The 15912-nt window shown below is 40.6% G+C and overlaps 1 protein-coding gene across 2 annotated transcripts; it reads left to right on the plus strand.

Moving 5' to 3' along the window:
* Positions 1 to 334: 334 nt before the first annotated feature.
* On the plus strand, positions 335 to 2758 carry LOC104437666. 2 transcript variants are annotated; one of them, XM_010050658.3, is made up of 5 exons: positions 335 to 683; positions 802 to 903; positions 1036 to 1150; positions 1307 to 1421; positions 1729 to 2758. In XM_010050658.3, exons 2-5 carry the CDS (start codon positions 803 to 805, stop codon positions 2535 to 2537), a joined length of 1140 nt encoding a protein of 379 aa, XP_010048960.2. In that variant the 5' UTR covers positions 335 to 683; position 802; the 3' UTR covers positions 2538 to 2758. The 2 variants fall into 2 exon arrangements, with proteins under 2 accessions (XP_010048960.2, XP_039164141.1); XM_039308207.1 differs by having other exon boundaries at positions 338 to 683; positions 811 to 903.
* The last annotated feature ends 13154 nt before the right edge of the window (positions 2759 to 15912 follow it).

Below are 15912 nucleotides of genomic sequence, written 5' to 3' on the forward strand. Positions count from 1 at the left end.
AAAAAAAAAAAATCTCTTTTCATGTTTTCCAGTAAAATAAATGAAAAGGGAGGAGAGAGAGAAAGATGGAGAGAGACTCGTGGGGCTAGGGGAAGCAGGCATGTGGATGAGTGGGGGACACGCCCAAGCCATCAATTCAACCTTCTCACCCCAAATAATTGAGTGCCTGGTTTTGACAACAAATATTAAAAAATAGAGAAATCATAATATACCCAACTCCTCTTTTCATTGATCGAAAAATAGATAAATACTAATCAAGTCGCACAATATATTGAGCTAGAAAAAAAATTGATCATCATTCTTCTGTAACTCAAGCATAAATTTTCAATTATGTATTCATGGTTTTCTGGAAATGGTCTTCTGTACCTTTTGTTTTGTGAAATGAGTGTTTAAAGATAATGTGACAAGCAGATTTCAGCCAAATGTATCATTTTCTTCTTCTTCTTCTTCTTTTTTAAATTAAGGAAATGGGTCCTATTCAACTGCGCCCTGGTCTGTACAAAAAAATTGTTTCCTCTCTCTCTCTCCCTCTCTCTCTCCATCTCTTCCCCATGCCGCTTTGCTTAGTTTTGTACTGCAACTGATCAAAAAAGCGTGAGAGCGAGTGCTCAGAGACTCAGAGTCGCAAGTGAGGAGACAAGTGAGAAGAAGGAGAAGAAGAAGGAAGCTGAGGTCACCGCAAGGTACCGCAAAGCTTTGATTTTTACCTCTCTCTCTCCCCCTCACATTCCTCGCAAGAAGCAGGGCTCTCTGTTTCTTTTTTCCCATATTCCTGTGCGTCACTGTTCTTTTCTTGAAGAGGATGCCTAGACCTGGCCCAAGACCTTACGAATGTGTTAGGAAAGCTTGGCACAGTGAGAGACACCAACCCATTAGAGGTTCTCTTATCCAAGATATTTTCAGGTCCATCTTTGACTTTCAACTGTTTTTTTTTCTTTTTCTTTTTTAATTTGTTTGTTCGGCTTCTTCTGAAAATGCTTGTGTATTTGCATGTCTTGTTTGGTGGTAATCCGTGCTGGTTTGTTGGAAATTTAGAGTTGTGAACGAGATTCATAGCTCATCTACTAAGAAGAACAAGGAATGGCAAGAGAAGCTTCCTGTTGTTGTCCTGAAAGCTGAAGAAATCATGTACTCCAAGGCCAACTCTGAGGTAATAGTAGTTCTTTGGTTGTTTCAAACCTCGAAGTTTTCTGTCAAACCTCGTCTGAGACTACAGAGAATCCAAGAATTGAACCTAATCTTGTACATAGTGGAGGGTGTGCATTGATTGATTTCTTTTTGACTACCTCGAATGCATTCGAAATAGGCAGAGTACATGGATCTTGAAACGCTTCTGGACCGTACAAACGATGCTATCAACACAATAATCAGACTTGATGAGAGTACTGAAACTGGAGACCTACTGCAGCCATGCATTGAAGGTGACAAAACCTGAGTGCATCTTTTTTCTTCTTTCTTTTTTCTGGTTTTCTTGTAAAGCTCTCATCTTTATCTTCCCTATGATTGGGCTCTTGCAATGTATGATCTGTATGGCTTAGTTGGTGTGGATTCTTGATTTGCAATGTCTATGCTCAGGCTCACTTTGTCGTGTGATGTGATGTGATTCACTATGTTTTGACTCCGTATATTGTTTGCGTCCAAGCTAATTTTTTCACCCTTCACCTTTTTAAGTCAAATTGTATAATTCGTTCATTCTCTTTTAGTTATGCGTAATAACTCTTCTTGTAGCTGCCCTTACTCTCGGCTGCACGCCAAGAAGAGCCTCGAGGAGCCAAAGGAACAATAGCCCTCAGCGATATCTGAGCGTGAATTATCAGGAACAGACAGGTGATCCTCATGGCATTATGGAGAAGGCTAGTCCAGGAAATCAGACTATTACTTCAGACCCAGTTTTGTTGTATCCAAATCATTCGAGACTTGGGTCAATTAATTCAGCTAAACCGAACTATACATCTTTTATCCATAATGTGGACCGGGCGTCACCCGCTCAAGTTCACCCTGCATTAAAATCATACTCGGTTTATCCCTTGTATTATCAAGGCAGTCGCCCACAACCCAAAACAAATCCATCCCATTTTGGACCACTGTGCTCCCGCTCCAACACCATGAGAAATTTTCGAAGCTACCCAGTTGAAAACTTAGATGCATCAACGATATTCAAGCCGCCACCCGAGATCGTGTGCGATCTGTCTTTGCGATTGGGCCCTCATTTGGTCGAAGGTATTGGCACCGAAAAAAGTCAACCTCAAGAGATTGTAGACATGGGCTGTGATGGTGCTCGGGAAGCAAGCACATTATGTGACCAAAGACAGGGAAGAGATTGCCAATTTCCATTCTTACAGCGGGAAAATGCGGATCATTCATCTTCCATGTTCTCGACCAAAAGGAGTTTCCAGCATGAGCAATTGAAAGGAGACCAGCCTGTGAGAAAGAAGAGTGCTCTTTGTGGTTATTATGTGGAGGATCACCAGTGTCGTTGGCAACCAAAGCATCCACTTAAGCATAACAATGAAACATTGAGAAGCTCAGGTTTGTAGATCCATCATGCTTGGTGTATGCAGCTGAAATCTTCTGCGAAGAGCTAGCTTAATGTGTGGTTGCAAATGAACCTGCTAGTTTCGGTAGGATCAGTAGTGCTAATGTGTATACTGAACTTGGTTTTTGGGTAGGCTCCTGACTAAGCATTTGGTTGTACAAAATTAGCATGCATTAGTCATGCAACCTTAGTGAACAAATCTGATGATATGTCTTCTGATGAGTTGTTTGCCGTCAGATGATGAAGTGTGACTAGGTGTAGCAGTTGAATGTACTTTGAAACAACGGTTTATCTTCGAAGAGGTTAGATTATGTGGGGAGAACATACGAAACATGTCTGCTTTTGTTGGCGATATGCTCTAATATCATGTGAGAGCTGTAGGTGGACAAACTTGACAGTATACATAAATGAAGCAAAGAGAGGGCAGATGCAATGTATTCATGTATGCTGCTAGCTCATGAAGGGTTCGTACAGAAACTGGTCGGTACAGAAACTGGTCTTTACCATCCGATCCTTGCGGTTGGGGGATCTCCGCCTGCTGATTCTGCCTATCCTGGCTTTTGGCATGTTCCTGAAGGATTCATCTGCAAAACCAATAACGCAAAATTAGAAAGAGAGAAAATTGGTGGAAATCATGTGGAAAGGAGGGGAGGGGAGACGTGGCTACTCGGCGAACCTGGCAGCCCGGCAGTTGGTTTGCTAGGGAAACTGCTAATGGGGTGTCGTTTCAGTGGGTAGTCAGCGGGCCCGGTTCTGGTGGGTCGAGTAGTGGGCAGAAAGATTGATTTCGCGTTGAACATTGGGGGAGGGATGAAAAGTATGGACCCGGGGGGCTTCCTTCTGGGGTGAAGTTGTGGGGGACGATGTGCATGATGATGTTCTCCTCCTTTTGCTTTTTTGCTTTCGGATGGTCGGATGTGATTTGTGACGGGAGAGGGAGAGGGCCTCTTGGTTTCGTAAAGGGGCGTGAAAGTGATGGGTGAATGCGTGGTTCGGGCTTCTTTGCTTTTCTCGTATGGAGGGGGCGAGGGGGTTGATTTTATATCGAGGTCTTGGGATGGTGGTCGTGTCCTTTGACTCTTGTCCTGAGCGCAAAGATGGTTCGTCTCCATGGAGAAAATGCGGGGTCGTTTCTTTCTTTTGTATGGTTCATGGTGAGAACGCTCACAAAGGAGGTAGGTACGAAACGCTCGAATCGACCTCTCGTTAAGTTATGCGAGAGTCAAAGTTGAGGTGAGGTGACCCATGTGTCGAGCTTTCTATTTGCGTACCCTCGAAACGATCAGCTGACTTTGCACGAGGGGCTAGATCAGGTGGCGATCCGAACACATTTTTTGGTAGGTACTTTTGGCTTATCTCACATGTGAGTACTCATTTTAGCAAAATTTATTCCACACAAGTCATTAGCTCATTTTGGACCCACATAATTTAATGGACGATCATGTGGATTGGGTTGATTTCCACAAAAGTCGAGAGTACCTGATAATGAGATTTTGCGAGACCAATTTAGTATTAGGAGTAGACTATTTTAGTTGAGTAGGCAAATAGAGTCTAGAAAGATTTGAATTCAGGACCTCCAACTCTGATATCATATAAGATTTTGTGAGATTCGTGTCAATTATTTTAAAAACTTGGGTTTTAAAATGAATGTGTGATTTAATATTTAATTACTCTAACAGTGGTAAGTGGACAACCATTCGTTACAGCTGGTTATGCACTTATTTTTAGCACATGTAGGTTTAACGCCATGAAGGTGGTGGCGAATAATCACAAAAACGGCGGATGAAAGTAGTAGAGGAGAGAACATAATGATGGGGATAAGTTGGGGGGATAAACATAAGAAATCGGAGGAGCAACGCCTCCTCAGTGGTCGTCGTCCGTCTTGAGGACATTGGCCTCGACCACCGAAAGACCTCGGATCCAAGGTCGTTAATGTCGTCGATGAACTGGCACCACCTTAGATATGACATGAGATGGAGATGGAGGGCTATGGTAGCGGCGATTGTGGTGGGATGTTCTTAATCTATTTTAGTCCACATTGTACAAGTCGTTAGATCATGCTGTAGATGATGTGGAATTCACATGATCTAAAAGCTCGTAAGAAGTGGGCCAACAAAGATGGAGAACCTGTAATTGCAGAAACGACTTTTCCTCTCGATATGCAGAGTCCTTTCCTCTCAACTTGCAGAGTTCCTTTACCCATGGCCACTCGTGGAAATTGAAACCCTAACCCCACAGCTCACTTTGAATTTTCTTCGCACGCTATTTTTTTCCTTTAATCTTCATCCAGGGCGGTCTTTTTCTGCTTCTCTTCCGAATCGCAGTGTTCGTGACAGCTGAGATTGTATCCAGAGGTGATGGCGGTCCGTTCTTGACGAAGAAGTCTTCCCTTCGTGCCTTCTCCCTCAGTCTCACTTGGGCGGTCTTCTTTGTTTATCTTCCGAATCACGGTGTTCGTGACAGCTGCGATTGTATCCAAAGGTGATGGTGGTCTGTACTTGACGAAGAAGTCTTCCCTTCGTGCTTGCTCCCTCTGTCTCACTTGGTATGTTTCACGGTTCAGTTACCTTCCCCTGTTTTCCTTGTCATCTTCTGAGACTTCGATCAGCGATTAAATTTTCATGTGGGGTCTTCGCATCTCTACGACTTTACCTGATTGTCCCTTACTGTGCGACTCCACTTAGTTGGCCCCTCTTTCTTTACATGCCGTTCTCTTTGCGTCATGGACTCTAAAGAATATAGTGACTCTGATTGTCTTGCTGCTCTCTATTCAAGATTGGGGAGACTTACCACAAAGAAGAATATAGATTGCTGGAATGAACAACCATCACCTGCAAAATTGGTGGAATGTAACTTGATCTTGGCATGCAAAATTTTGTCAAACCCTATCGTAAATTTCCTGGCATTCTAGAGTACAATTAAGAAGGCATGGAGAACTGACCGAGTTGATATCACACAACATGAAGAGGGACTATACGTAGCTAAATTCCACTCTCTTGCAGATAAATAGTGTGTTCTTGATGGTGGTCTTTGGCTCTTTTCGGGTCATCTAGTAATTGTAAAGTCATGGCAGTCTACAACTCCCTTGCACTGTTGTGATTTTTTCAGGTGTGCTTTTTGGGTACAAATATTGGGATTGCCTTTGGAATGGACTACTGAATAGACTATTATTAAGGTTGTGCAAGATCTTGGGCGGGTAATTGAAGTGAGAGTTGATACTAAAGAGGGCATGATCTCTAGGACTGCTAGGGCAAAGGTTGTTCTGACAATACAGGATCCCTTAAGGACAGGTAAACTCATTCGCATCGAGGGCAAACTCTTCTAGCTTGACTTTCGATACGAGCGACTTTCTCATTTTTGTTACTCCTGTGGAAGGCTGGGTCATTATGCTATGTCTTGTAGAGAGATCCCCTATGATGAGTCAAAATTTGAAGGACGGGATTCTATAGTTTATGGTCCATGGCTGAAAGCAGGAACTAAACAAGCTAGTCCTTACTGGCAATCATTCTATAACCCTCCACACTCCACGGATGAGTCAGTAGATAGTATACCTGAAACGCCTCCTTCCCAACTCATGCTCTTGCCCCCACCACTGGTTACTGCAGCTACACCATAAAATAACTTAGTACTTCCTTTAGACAAGCAAGTTACAGCTCCAGCACATCAGGAAAATCCTGAGATCTTGATAGGGACCCATCATCATACAGCTCTCATTCCAGCAATAGCTAAATTGAAGGGGATTTCTACCCTGCCTGGTGTTGTACTTGGCTGTTCTATCCAGTCTGATCTCATACCTAACACAGCACACTTACCGAGCTTTGAAGCTCAGGAATCTCCGTCTGTTCAGGCTAAGAAGTCCAAGGTTTCTCGTCCTGCTTCAAAGATAAGACCTACAAAGAAGATAAGGTGCTATAACCCTTATGATTTAAAGGGTGCTGTTCCTCCTAGTTTTGATGAATATGTGCTTCTTAATACTCCCATTTTGGAAGCATCTCAAGATGACTTATGGGCGATGGTGGCTGGCCCTCAACAGCCACCACCTCATCGATGAAAACTCTGAGTTGGAATTGTCAGGGGTTGGGCAATCTCCTAACAGTTCAAGCGCTTAAAGCCCTGGTGGCTAAAGAAAAACCTAACCTTCTTTTTTTGATGGAGACTAAATAGAGTGAGGTCTTTCTCCAACGTTTACACCGCAGCCTCCATTTTGGTAATCTTTGGGTGGTCAGTTCGGTGGGTTCAGCTGGGAGTTTGGCTCTTTTTTGGAATGACAGCCTCTATTTGTCTTCGTTTCAGTCGACCCCTTCTTTTTTTGACTTCTTCTGTCATTATTATGAGGATGACAGCACCTGCCGTGTTACTTGTCTACATGCTCCTGCGGTATATCCCCTTCGGAGGCTTTTCTGGTAGGAGCTACGCATGATCAGCTGTGAGAAGCATGCTCCTTGGGTTTGTCTAGGTGACTTCAACGACATCCTTTACCCATGGAAGAAGGTGGGCAAAAGACCAGCAGATTTATCCCGTTTGTCTTCATTTCGTGCTGTCCTAACTGACTGTGCTCTTATGGACATTGAATCGAAAGGATGTGCCTTCACTTAGCAAAACAATCGAGATGGGGATGAACTTGTTAGAGAACGACTAGACAGGGTTTTATGTACTTTGAACTGGTGATTAAAGTTTCCTTCGGCAGAAGCTTATGCTCCCCCTGTTGTTGCCTCTGATCACAGTCCCCTTCTATTATCTACTATCGCTTCTAAAAAGTGAAGTAAGAGGTTTTTTAGATATGAAGCCTTCTGGAATGAGGACAGAGGCTGTCACCAGATTATCGAATCTTCCTAGCATTCGGGTTCGCTGGTGAATTCGAGCCTCTCTACCAAATTACGCCTTGTTGCTCATGCTTTGCTTCGGTGGAGTCGTCTCAAATTCGGGAATAACCATACTCGCATCACTGAAATTCAGCAGCAGCTTCTACAAATCACTAACCAGTCTATGCCTCCTTATGACAGATCCAAAGTTATGGCTTTGAAAATTGAATTACATAATGCATGGCAGCACGAAGAACAGTTTTGGGCCATGAGATCTCGAATACATTGGCTGAAATGGGGGGGATTGTAATACATGTTTTTTCCATGCAACTACAATCCAAAAGCGACAAAGGAATAAGATTATGATGCTCAGGGACGAAACAGGGGATTGGGTCAAGGATCCTAGTCGGCGATGACAACTTCTTTCTTCTCATCATTATATACCACGGTCGGAGCTCGCAACTTTGAACCTATTTTAGATCAGTGTCTTACAGCGGTGACGCCAGCCATGAATAACGCTCTAACGTCATTGTTGACCTTGGAAGAGTTGAGACTAGCTACGTTTCAGCTAGGAGCAACCAAAGCTCCTGGTCCTGATGGGCTGACTGGTCTTTTCTATAGGACTCATTGGGATATTATCAAGGATGATTTCTTCAAAGAGGTTCAAAATTTCTTTCTCTCAAGCCGTTTCCCTCTAGTCTTAAATAAAACAGTTATTGCTTTGATCCCAAAACTCCCTCACCCTGAGAGTCTTGATCAATTTCTCCCTATTAGTTTACGCAATTATGCCTATAAGGTTATCTCTAAAGTGCTTGCAAATAGACTGAAACCTCTGCTACCAACTCTAATTTATGAGGAACAATCTACCTTTGTGGGTGGGCGCCAGATACAAGATAATATCTTGCTAGTATATGAGGTTTTACATCAACTTAGATCTAAAAGGAGGAAGCGCAAATTTCATGTTGTTGTCAAGTTGGATATGCGGAAGGCTACGATAGAGTTGAATGAGACTTTTTACATGCTTATCTACTTAAATTAGGCTTTCATCCATTATGGAGTACTCTGGTCATGTAGTGTATCACCACTACATCTTTCTATATCAACATGAATGGCGATCAGCTTAGGCCCTTTCATCCTACCAGGGGCCTTCACCAAGGAGATCCTCTCTTCCCATACCTTTTTATCCTTCTATCCAATCTATTATCATCTCTTATTCATAATGCACTCGATATGGAGACACTCAAAGGTATTAAACTCAACAGATGGTGCCCAACTCTTTCACACCTTCTTTTCGCAGACGATGCAATTTTCTTTGTAGAAGGATCAGTTCGGGAATGTCAAAATTTATCAAATTTGCTGAATCAGTATTGCTTTGCCACGGGCCAAGAGGTGAACCGCAACAAATCTGGTATATTTTTTAGTAAATCTTCTACGGGAAAATATGGCTAATGCTATTAGAGTACCTATATTGCAACGTTGTGGGAAATATCTTGGTATACCATCTGATTGGGGTAGGTCAAAAAGGGATATGTTCTCTTGGATACTAGCTCAAGTGAATACCAGATTAGAAGGTTGGAAGGAAAACTTTTCTCAAAGGCGGGGAAAGAGATTATGTTGAAGGTTGTAGTACAATCCATACCACACAGTATGCCATGTCCATATTTCGACTACCCATTTCTCTATGTACCTTTATTGAACAAAGAATTGCGAAATTTTGGTGGCAAAATAATAGACAACAAACATGCATACATTGGCAAAATTGGGAGGTACTAAAACAGAGAAAGGCAGCTGGTGGTTTAGAGTTTCGGGATCTCCTCAGTTTTAATTTAGCCATGCTGGATAAGCATGCATGGCGACTACTTCTTCAACCGTCCCTCTTGTGGGGTAAAGTTTTTAAAGGACTATATTTTCCAACCTCACGGTTTGATGAGGCAGAAAAAGGCTCTCGCCCGTCATGGGGCTGACAGAGCCTTTTGAGTGGATGTGATGTGATTCTTCCCTATGTTTGCTGGTCAGTAGGAAATGGGAGTTCCATCAGAATCAGGGAAGATAGATGGTTACCTATAGGTAGATTAACAGGACCTCCTCAACGAGAAAAGCCCACTTTAGTGGCTGATCTTAGTGATCTCTCTACCAGCACATGGAAGTACTCTCTACTCCACATATTTTTTGACTCCCAGGTGGTTCACTAGATTGCATCTATTCCGATATGACCCAGATTTGCCATGGATAAACTTATTTGGACTGCTACTTCTAATGGCGACTACACAGTTAAATCAGCATATCACAATATCAAACATTCAGCAGAGCTTAAACTCAATAGCGCACCCTCAACCTCACATCAACATCCATCTTTACTATGGCACAAATTGTGGAAAATGCACACTGCTCCTAAGGTATGACACTTCTTGTGGTTACTATGTCAAAATAGTTTAGCAACAAGAGCTAATCCGCATCATAGACATATCATTGACAATCCAAAATGCCCTATTTGTGATCAAGACACCCCGGAAACCTTGGAACACTTGTTCTTGTTTTGTCCTTGGGTTTTGCGTGTTTGGAGTAATCCTCAAATCAACCTCCCCATTCAAACTCAGCATATAGGGAATATCACAGCCTGGATCATAGAGCATGCTGGTGATTAGAAACCCTTACCTGGTCTACCAGTGATTGCCACATTCCTTTGGCACATCTGGAAGGCTCGAAATGCATTTATTTTTGGACGAAAACATCCTGATCCGCATCGTGTGGCTGAAGAAGCAATGTTTCAATCTCGTGTGGATTCTACTGTTGCTCGTTCTTCCACCTGCAAAGTTGCTTTGTTTCAGCATCACGGAACTCTATGGAGACCCCCAGATCCGGGGGTTTTAAAGGTCAATATCGATGGATCTTATCAATCGGGAAGCGGGGGAAGGGACTATGGCTTGTGTGTGTCGTGATTCGCGGGGACAACTTACCGGTGGCTTCTCAGATAGCTTTGCTGCCTTCTCGGCTCTGCAGGCGGAGATCCACGCTTGCTTGCTTGCTCTCCGTCATTTGATTGATCAAAAGACCTCTCTCATGCTACGCTGACTCTTGAATCGGATTGCCAGACCTCATCGAGACACTAAAGGGTTAGCGCTCGCCGCCATGGCAAGAATGAAGCCTCTTCTCCGAAGCTGCCTTCCTACTTTCGTTTTTTCCCAACATTTCCCTAGCCTTCTGTCATCGTGAGGCAAATGTTGCTGCTGACTGGGCTGCGAAGGCCCATAGGGTTAATTCCAAGCGAAGTAACTGGGCTGTTTTCCCCCCTCCCCCTCTTTTAGATCTTATTTATGCTGATGCGATAGCTGCTGCTTGTAATCAGTTTGATCCATATATATAATAGGTTCTGTTTGACAAAAAAGAAAAGAAAAGATGGAGAACCTGTCAATTTCCTGAACATGGAAAACCTATAACATAGTGGAAAACTCACGAATTATGTTGTTTGAGTATATATATATATATTTTTTATTGTATATGTCTATCCAATTCATTTTTAAGAGCATAAATTAGCTGTAGCCCAACTCGCAACTATTGGTTGCCGCACGCTAAGCAGCCGCCGTTAATAGATTATTACATGTGAACACGTATATTTAACCATGCCTAACAATTTCTTATGTAATTAAGACAAAGACTAAATCCCAACTTATTTGACAACGTTGTTCATAGATTATTACATTGTGGTTTAACCACTTTATTAAAAGGAAAGAACGCTATAGTTACTGATTTGATTTTAATCCAAAAAATGGATCATATGAATAAATGATAATCATTAAAATTATATTCTAATAAAATTTATTAACTTAATTGAATAAAAAATATTTTTAAAGAATCAGCAATAATGAAAAGCAAAAGTAGAGCTAGCTTTTTCCCACAAAAATAAAGAAAGTGTACGTCCAAATTTCTTTGATTATTCGTTCTATTTGACCGAGACTTTTTTTTATCTTGTTATTCTTTATAAAGGAATTTATGCCTAAATTGTAAATGAGTTGTTAATGGTTGATTAACTAAAAGAAACATAGTACGAATGCCAAATATAGTTAATTATATTCCAATTATGATAGTGTAAACTATCTCAATCTTTGGTCTAAAAATTCAGCAATAATGGCTGCTCCTTGCCCTCCACAAGAACTAAACATTCCTATTATAGAACGTCAGCATTGTCTACAACTACAAGTGTAAATATTTTAATCAAGATAATTAGGCATTTGAAAATTTGTGAATGTGAGGGACTAGACTTTTATTTATCCGATGAATTTCAAAAAAAAAAAAAAAAAAACGGCACTACTGTTTCTATTTCATATCATTTCTTGAACAAAATGTGCCATTGCCCCCTAAAACTTCTTGCATGGAATTGAGTACTGGGCTTCTTTAAATCCAAAAAGAAGTGGGTCTTTTATGTTAAGACTAGGCTAAGCTAACTATAATTTATTTTAATCAATGCCCTTAATTTGTAGGAAGTCTTTGGTTTAATTGCCAAAGTCTAAAACGAAAATAAAAAAAGGGGAGTGGTGGGGTTGAGCACTATTCATTTACACGAGAAAATGACGTTGTATCTTGTTCAGCATGCCATATCCCGCAAGAGAAGGAAGTCGTAGATGCCCTCGAGCTGGAAAAGATCTCTATATAAGGTTTTTCTCATTCTTAATTACCTAAAATAACAAATAATTCCCCCCTTTGTCAAAGGTAAAAAAATTGTCTATAAGTTACCTGATTTATTTATGTTTTTAATGAAAGATTAGGGTGATGATGCTGCTCTAAATGTCCTCACTTGGAAAATAGCTGTTGGACATCACCTTTATTTATTATTATTTTTTCAAAATTAGGTGCAATTCTTGACCACATGACCCAATCACAATGACATAATCTGCAGCTCTATTTGATGACTATGTTTTTTTTTTTTTTTTAATTCGGACTATATTACTAATACTGTACGCTTGGAACTAGTCTTGCATGTAAAATTGAATGATTAGGTTCGATGACCTAAAGTGCTTCCGGATCTTGTATTGACTCTGGAGGTGCCTGCTTTAAATCACTATATTAAAAAAATCATTCACTCATAAAAATAAAAAAAATGGCCTTTTTTCAATCAACAATTCCGAGGTACGATATCACGTAAATAAAATTAGAAGTTGGACCAAAACAAGAGCTAATGAATGCGGAGAGAGAGAGAGAGAGAGAGAGATACTAATGATATTTATACAAAAGAATGAGTACGAAGTATCTTTCAACCTTGATTTTTTTCCAGCAGAAATCTCAATAAGGGCATTACCCTATTATAAGATGAATAATGATGTTATAAACAATATCAACTTGTAATTTAAAAGTCTCCACATATTCTCCTTCAATCTATTATAGATTCTAGATCAAATGACGGTTTGTTTCATTAAAAAATTATTATTGAAAAACATTTTTCGGATATGGATTGCGTAGAAAAATGAGTCAATATAAAATCTTTTCATCATCAATGAAAAACCTATACTTAATTTCAAGAAAATGACTTCCTCTTTTACAAATTGAAAATTCACTTTCTAAACTATGACTTGACCTTGATGCCTAGGCCCAAGACCCTTGCAACCGAGCTCGGGACTTCAGGTCCCTAAGACTAAGCTCAGCCCCCTAGCGAACATGCTTGGGTCTCCGGCAGCTATGTGAGGGTACTCGACTCTTGAACTCAGGTCATTGACGACCACACTCTTGTTCTCCAAGGCTGATCTAGGGACCTTGGTATGGTCAAATGACTTCATAGTGTGATGTGAATGATATATTTCCAATGTGGACATTCACTAGTGTGTGCACACAATTTTTTCCATACCATACATGCTGAGTGATGACTATATTGGTTAAACTTTTCTACGCACGTTGGAATGGACCTCCACATGTTTTATTTGCACCATACTTTGGCATCATCCACCGGAATTTTGTTAGATTTGGTGTCGGGTAAACTTGATTAGAAAATTCATGAAAGTAAAATAACTTGATTAAAAAAATTAAAAGTAGAAGGACTTGACTCTAAAATGCGCCAAAGTATAGTGAACAAAAAATAGATATATTTCAAGATGTAAAGTATAGGTTGAGATAAAATACTCCCAATTCTGGCTTCCAGTGGTCGGTCCAAACAATTCTCATCCTAACACTAGAGCCACCTTCCGAGGAGTTTCACACGATCGAATTGAAACTGTCAATTTGAGCACGTGGTTTGATTGAGGGCTAATCCTTTTTTGTTCCATCAGTGGAGCATGTTTGATAATCCTTCATGTGCATCATTCCTTCCGCATTAAACATCCGTTGATTGAATTAGTTTTTAAACAGGCTTGAACGGAATTTGAGGATCTTGTCCATCTTCAGACAACCTAAGGGAGTACCTTGGACGAAGCAGTAGAATCAAATCAGCGGTTTAAAGTGATTCCCACCGCAGTTGCAGGGATTCTGTTTTCTCTTGTTGTAAAGTGAGGCATAATTGCTGGCTAGGGTTTTCTTACAAATGCTATTTGAAAAACTTAATAAAAATGTATGTTCTATATCAAGGAACATCCTTGAGTTTATTTTGATCTATGTTTCTTTACCAGGCTAAATTAACATAAACGTTTCGTCATTTGATTTGCACGCGAGAGGCGTCAACACCAAAGTCGAACTTGCATCTCGTTCTTATGGTGGTTACATATTGACTTTACATATTTATAGACCGTTCAAGGTTTTGAGTTGAAATTGTCATTTGACTAAAGACATGGGAAAGGAAGGGGATGATATATTTCAACTGTACACGATGAATTGAACATAACTTTCTCAATTTGATTAACTATGGGAAAATTACCAAAAAATGTCTAAACATATTATAATGTGCCAATTTAGTCATAAACTTATTTTTTTTACTAATTGAGTCCTAAACCTTTTATAATTGTGCTAGTTCAATCCTTTTGAGTAATATTGGCTGACCAACGCTAACGTGGCTGCTGACGACAATTTTTTAATAATATTTTATTTCATTGATTTATTGATTTATTGATTTATTTTCCTTTTTTCTCTTTTTAGTTTTTCCTTCTCCCTCCTCCTTCCTCCTTCCTCCTCCCTCCTTCTTCCTTTGGCTTTGGCGACTGGACAAGCTCGCCTCCCCGTTGCTAGGCGAAGGCGAGCTTGCCCAACCACTAGTGAGGCAAGCCCTCGAGCCCTCACCATCACTAGGTGAGCTATTTGCCTAGCCATTGGCGAGGGGCCGGAACCAACGACAGTGAGGCCCCCCTCGCCAAATCCAGTGAGGGCTCGCCTTGCCAAACCCAGCGCCGTCGAGGCTCGCCTCGCTATCGTTGGGCGAGGCCCCCCTCACTAGATCCAATGGGAGCTTGCCCCGCTAGTGGTGGCCGGATGAGCTCGCCGGGCCACCTTAGTCTAACAACCAACCAGTGCTTTGGCTGGTTGCCGAAGCCGAAGGAGGGAGGAGGGAGGAGGGAAGAGGAAGGAAGAGAAAAAAATAATAAAAATTAAAAATTCAAAGAATAAAATATTATTAAAAAATCGTCACTAGCGACCGGTGGCCACGTTAGCGTTGGCCGACCAATTTTGTTCGGAATGACTGAACTAGCTGCAAAAATTTTAGGGCTGAATTGGCGAAAAAAAAAGGTTTAGGACTGAATTGACACAATTATAATAAGTTTAGGATTTTTTTGGTAATTTTCCCATCAAACGTGTCAATAAGTAGCTTGGTCAACTATATACCGATGTGGTTAGTTGTAAGACTTGGTAAAAGAGAGTTTTTTTTTTTTTGGCTAAATGGTCAACTAATAATATGCTTAGTTTAATAATTGACCTAACTACATTTTCATTTACCAACCACCATCTCAATATCTTCTGGCAAAAATTGGCCGAATTAATTGTATTGAAATTTCACGTAAAGATTTAAAGTTAAATTGGCAAAATTGAGAAATTTAGAATTAAAATGGCGTTCATACAATAGATTTACGACTGATTGAACAATTTCCTCCACAAAAAGTTTACCACTTAGAAAAATAAATTAAAAAAAAAGCTAATCTCTACTATGGTTAAAAGAATTTGCGATGGTCACGCTCGGAGAACTTTATTAATCCACATCTTTATTTATGAGTTTCTTTATATACACACACCTCCTTCCACCGATAAACTTAAAGTTTTGAGATTGAATATTCTAACACGGTATCAAAACTAGGTTCTGTTTAATTCATTTCAAGTGGACAGCTGGAGTTATGAACGTGAAAAAATGTTATATATGCTCTTTGCATATATGTGATTTCCCTTCACCTATAGTCTTAAGCTCGGTCCTTCTAACAAATTTTATGCCGAAATTTAACCGTTCAACCCTGATCATCTACACTTTTGTTCGTGTGAATGCTTTAGTGATTGATCACACAAGATAGAAATCACAAATCTCATGATAAAAGATCAAAAGCCAATTTGATGAACTTGTCAGCACTTTTGTGAATTCTGCGAATGATATTTGCACTCGATAAGGTACGTTCTATATTTTTTCTTGTGGTGCGGCGCAACTGGAAATTTTATGTGGTGAGGGAGAACCCGCCGTCG

Source organism: Eucalyptus grandis, chromosome 3 (genome assembly GCF_016545825.1).
Source record: "Eucalyptus grandis isolate ANBG69807.140 chromosome 3, ASM1654582v1, whole genome shotgun sequence".
In the NCBI taxonomy this organism is placed as follows: domain Eukaryota; kingdom Viridiplantae; phylum Streptophyta; class Magnoliopsida; order Myrtales; family Myrtaceae; genus Eucalyptus; species Eucalyptus grandis.

Coding starts and splice junctions, on each gene's coding strand:
- LOC104437666 (XM_010050658.3), top strand. CDS start 803: ATGCCTAGACCTGGCCCAAGACCTTACGAATGTGTTAGGAAAGCTTGG. Junction 904..1,035: donor CTTATCCAAGATATTTTCAG/GTCCATCTTTGA, acceptor TTGGAAATTTAG/AGTTGTGAACGAGATTCATA. Junction 1,422..1,728: donor ACTGCAGCCATGCATTGAAG/GTGACAAAACCT, acceptor CTCTTCTTGTAG/CTGCCCTTACTCTCGGCTGC.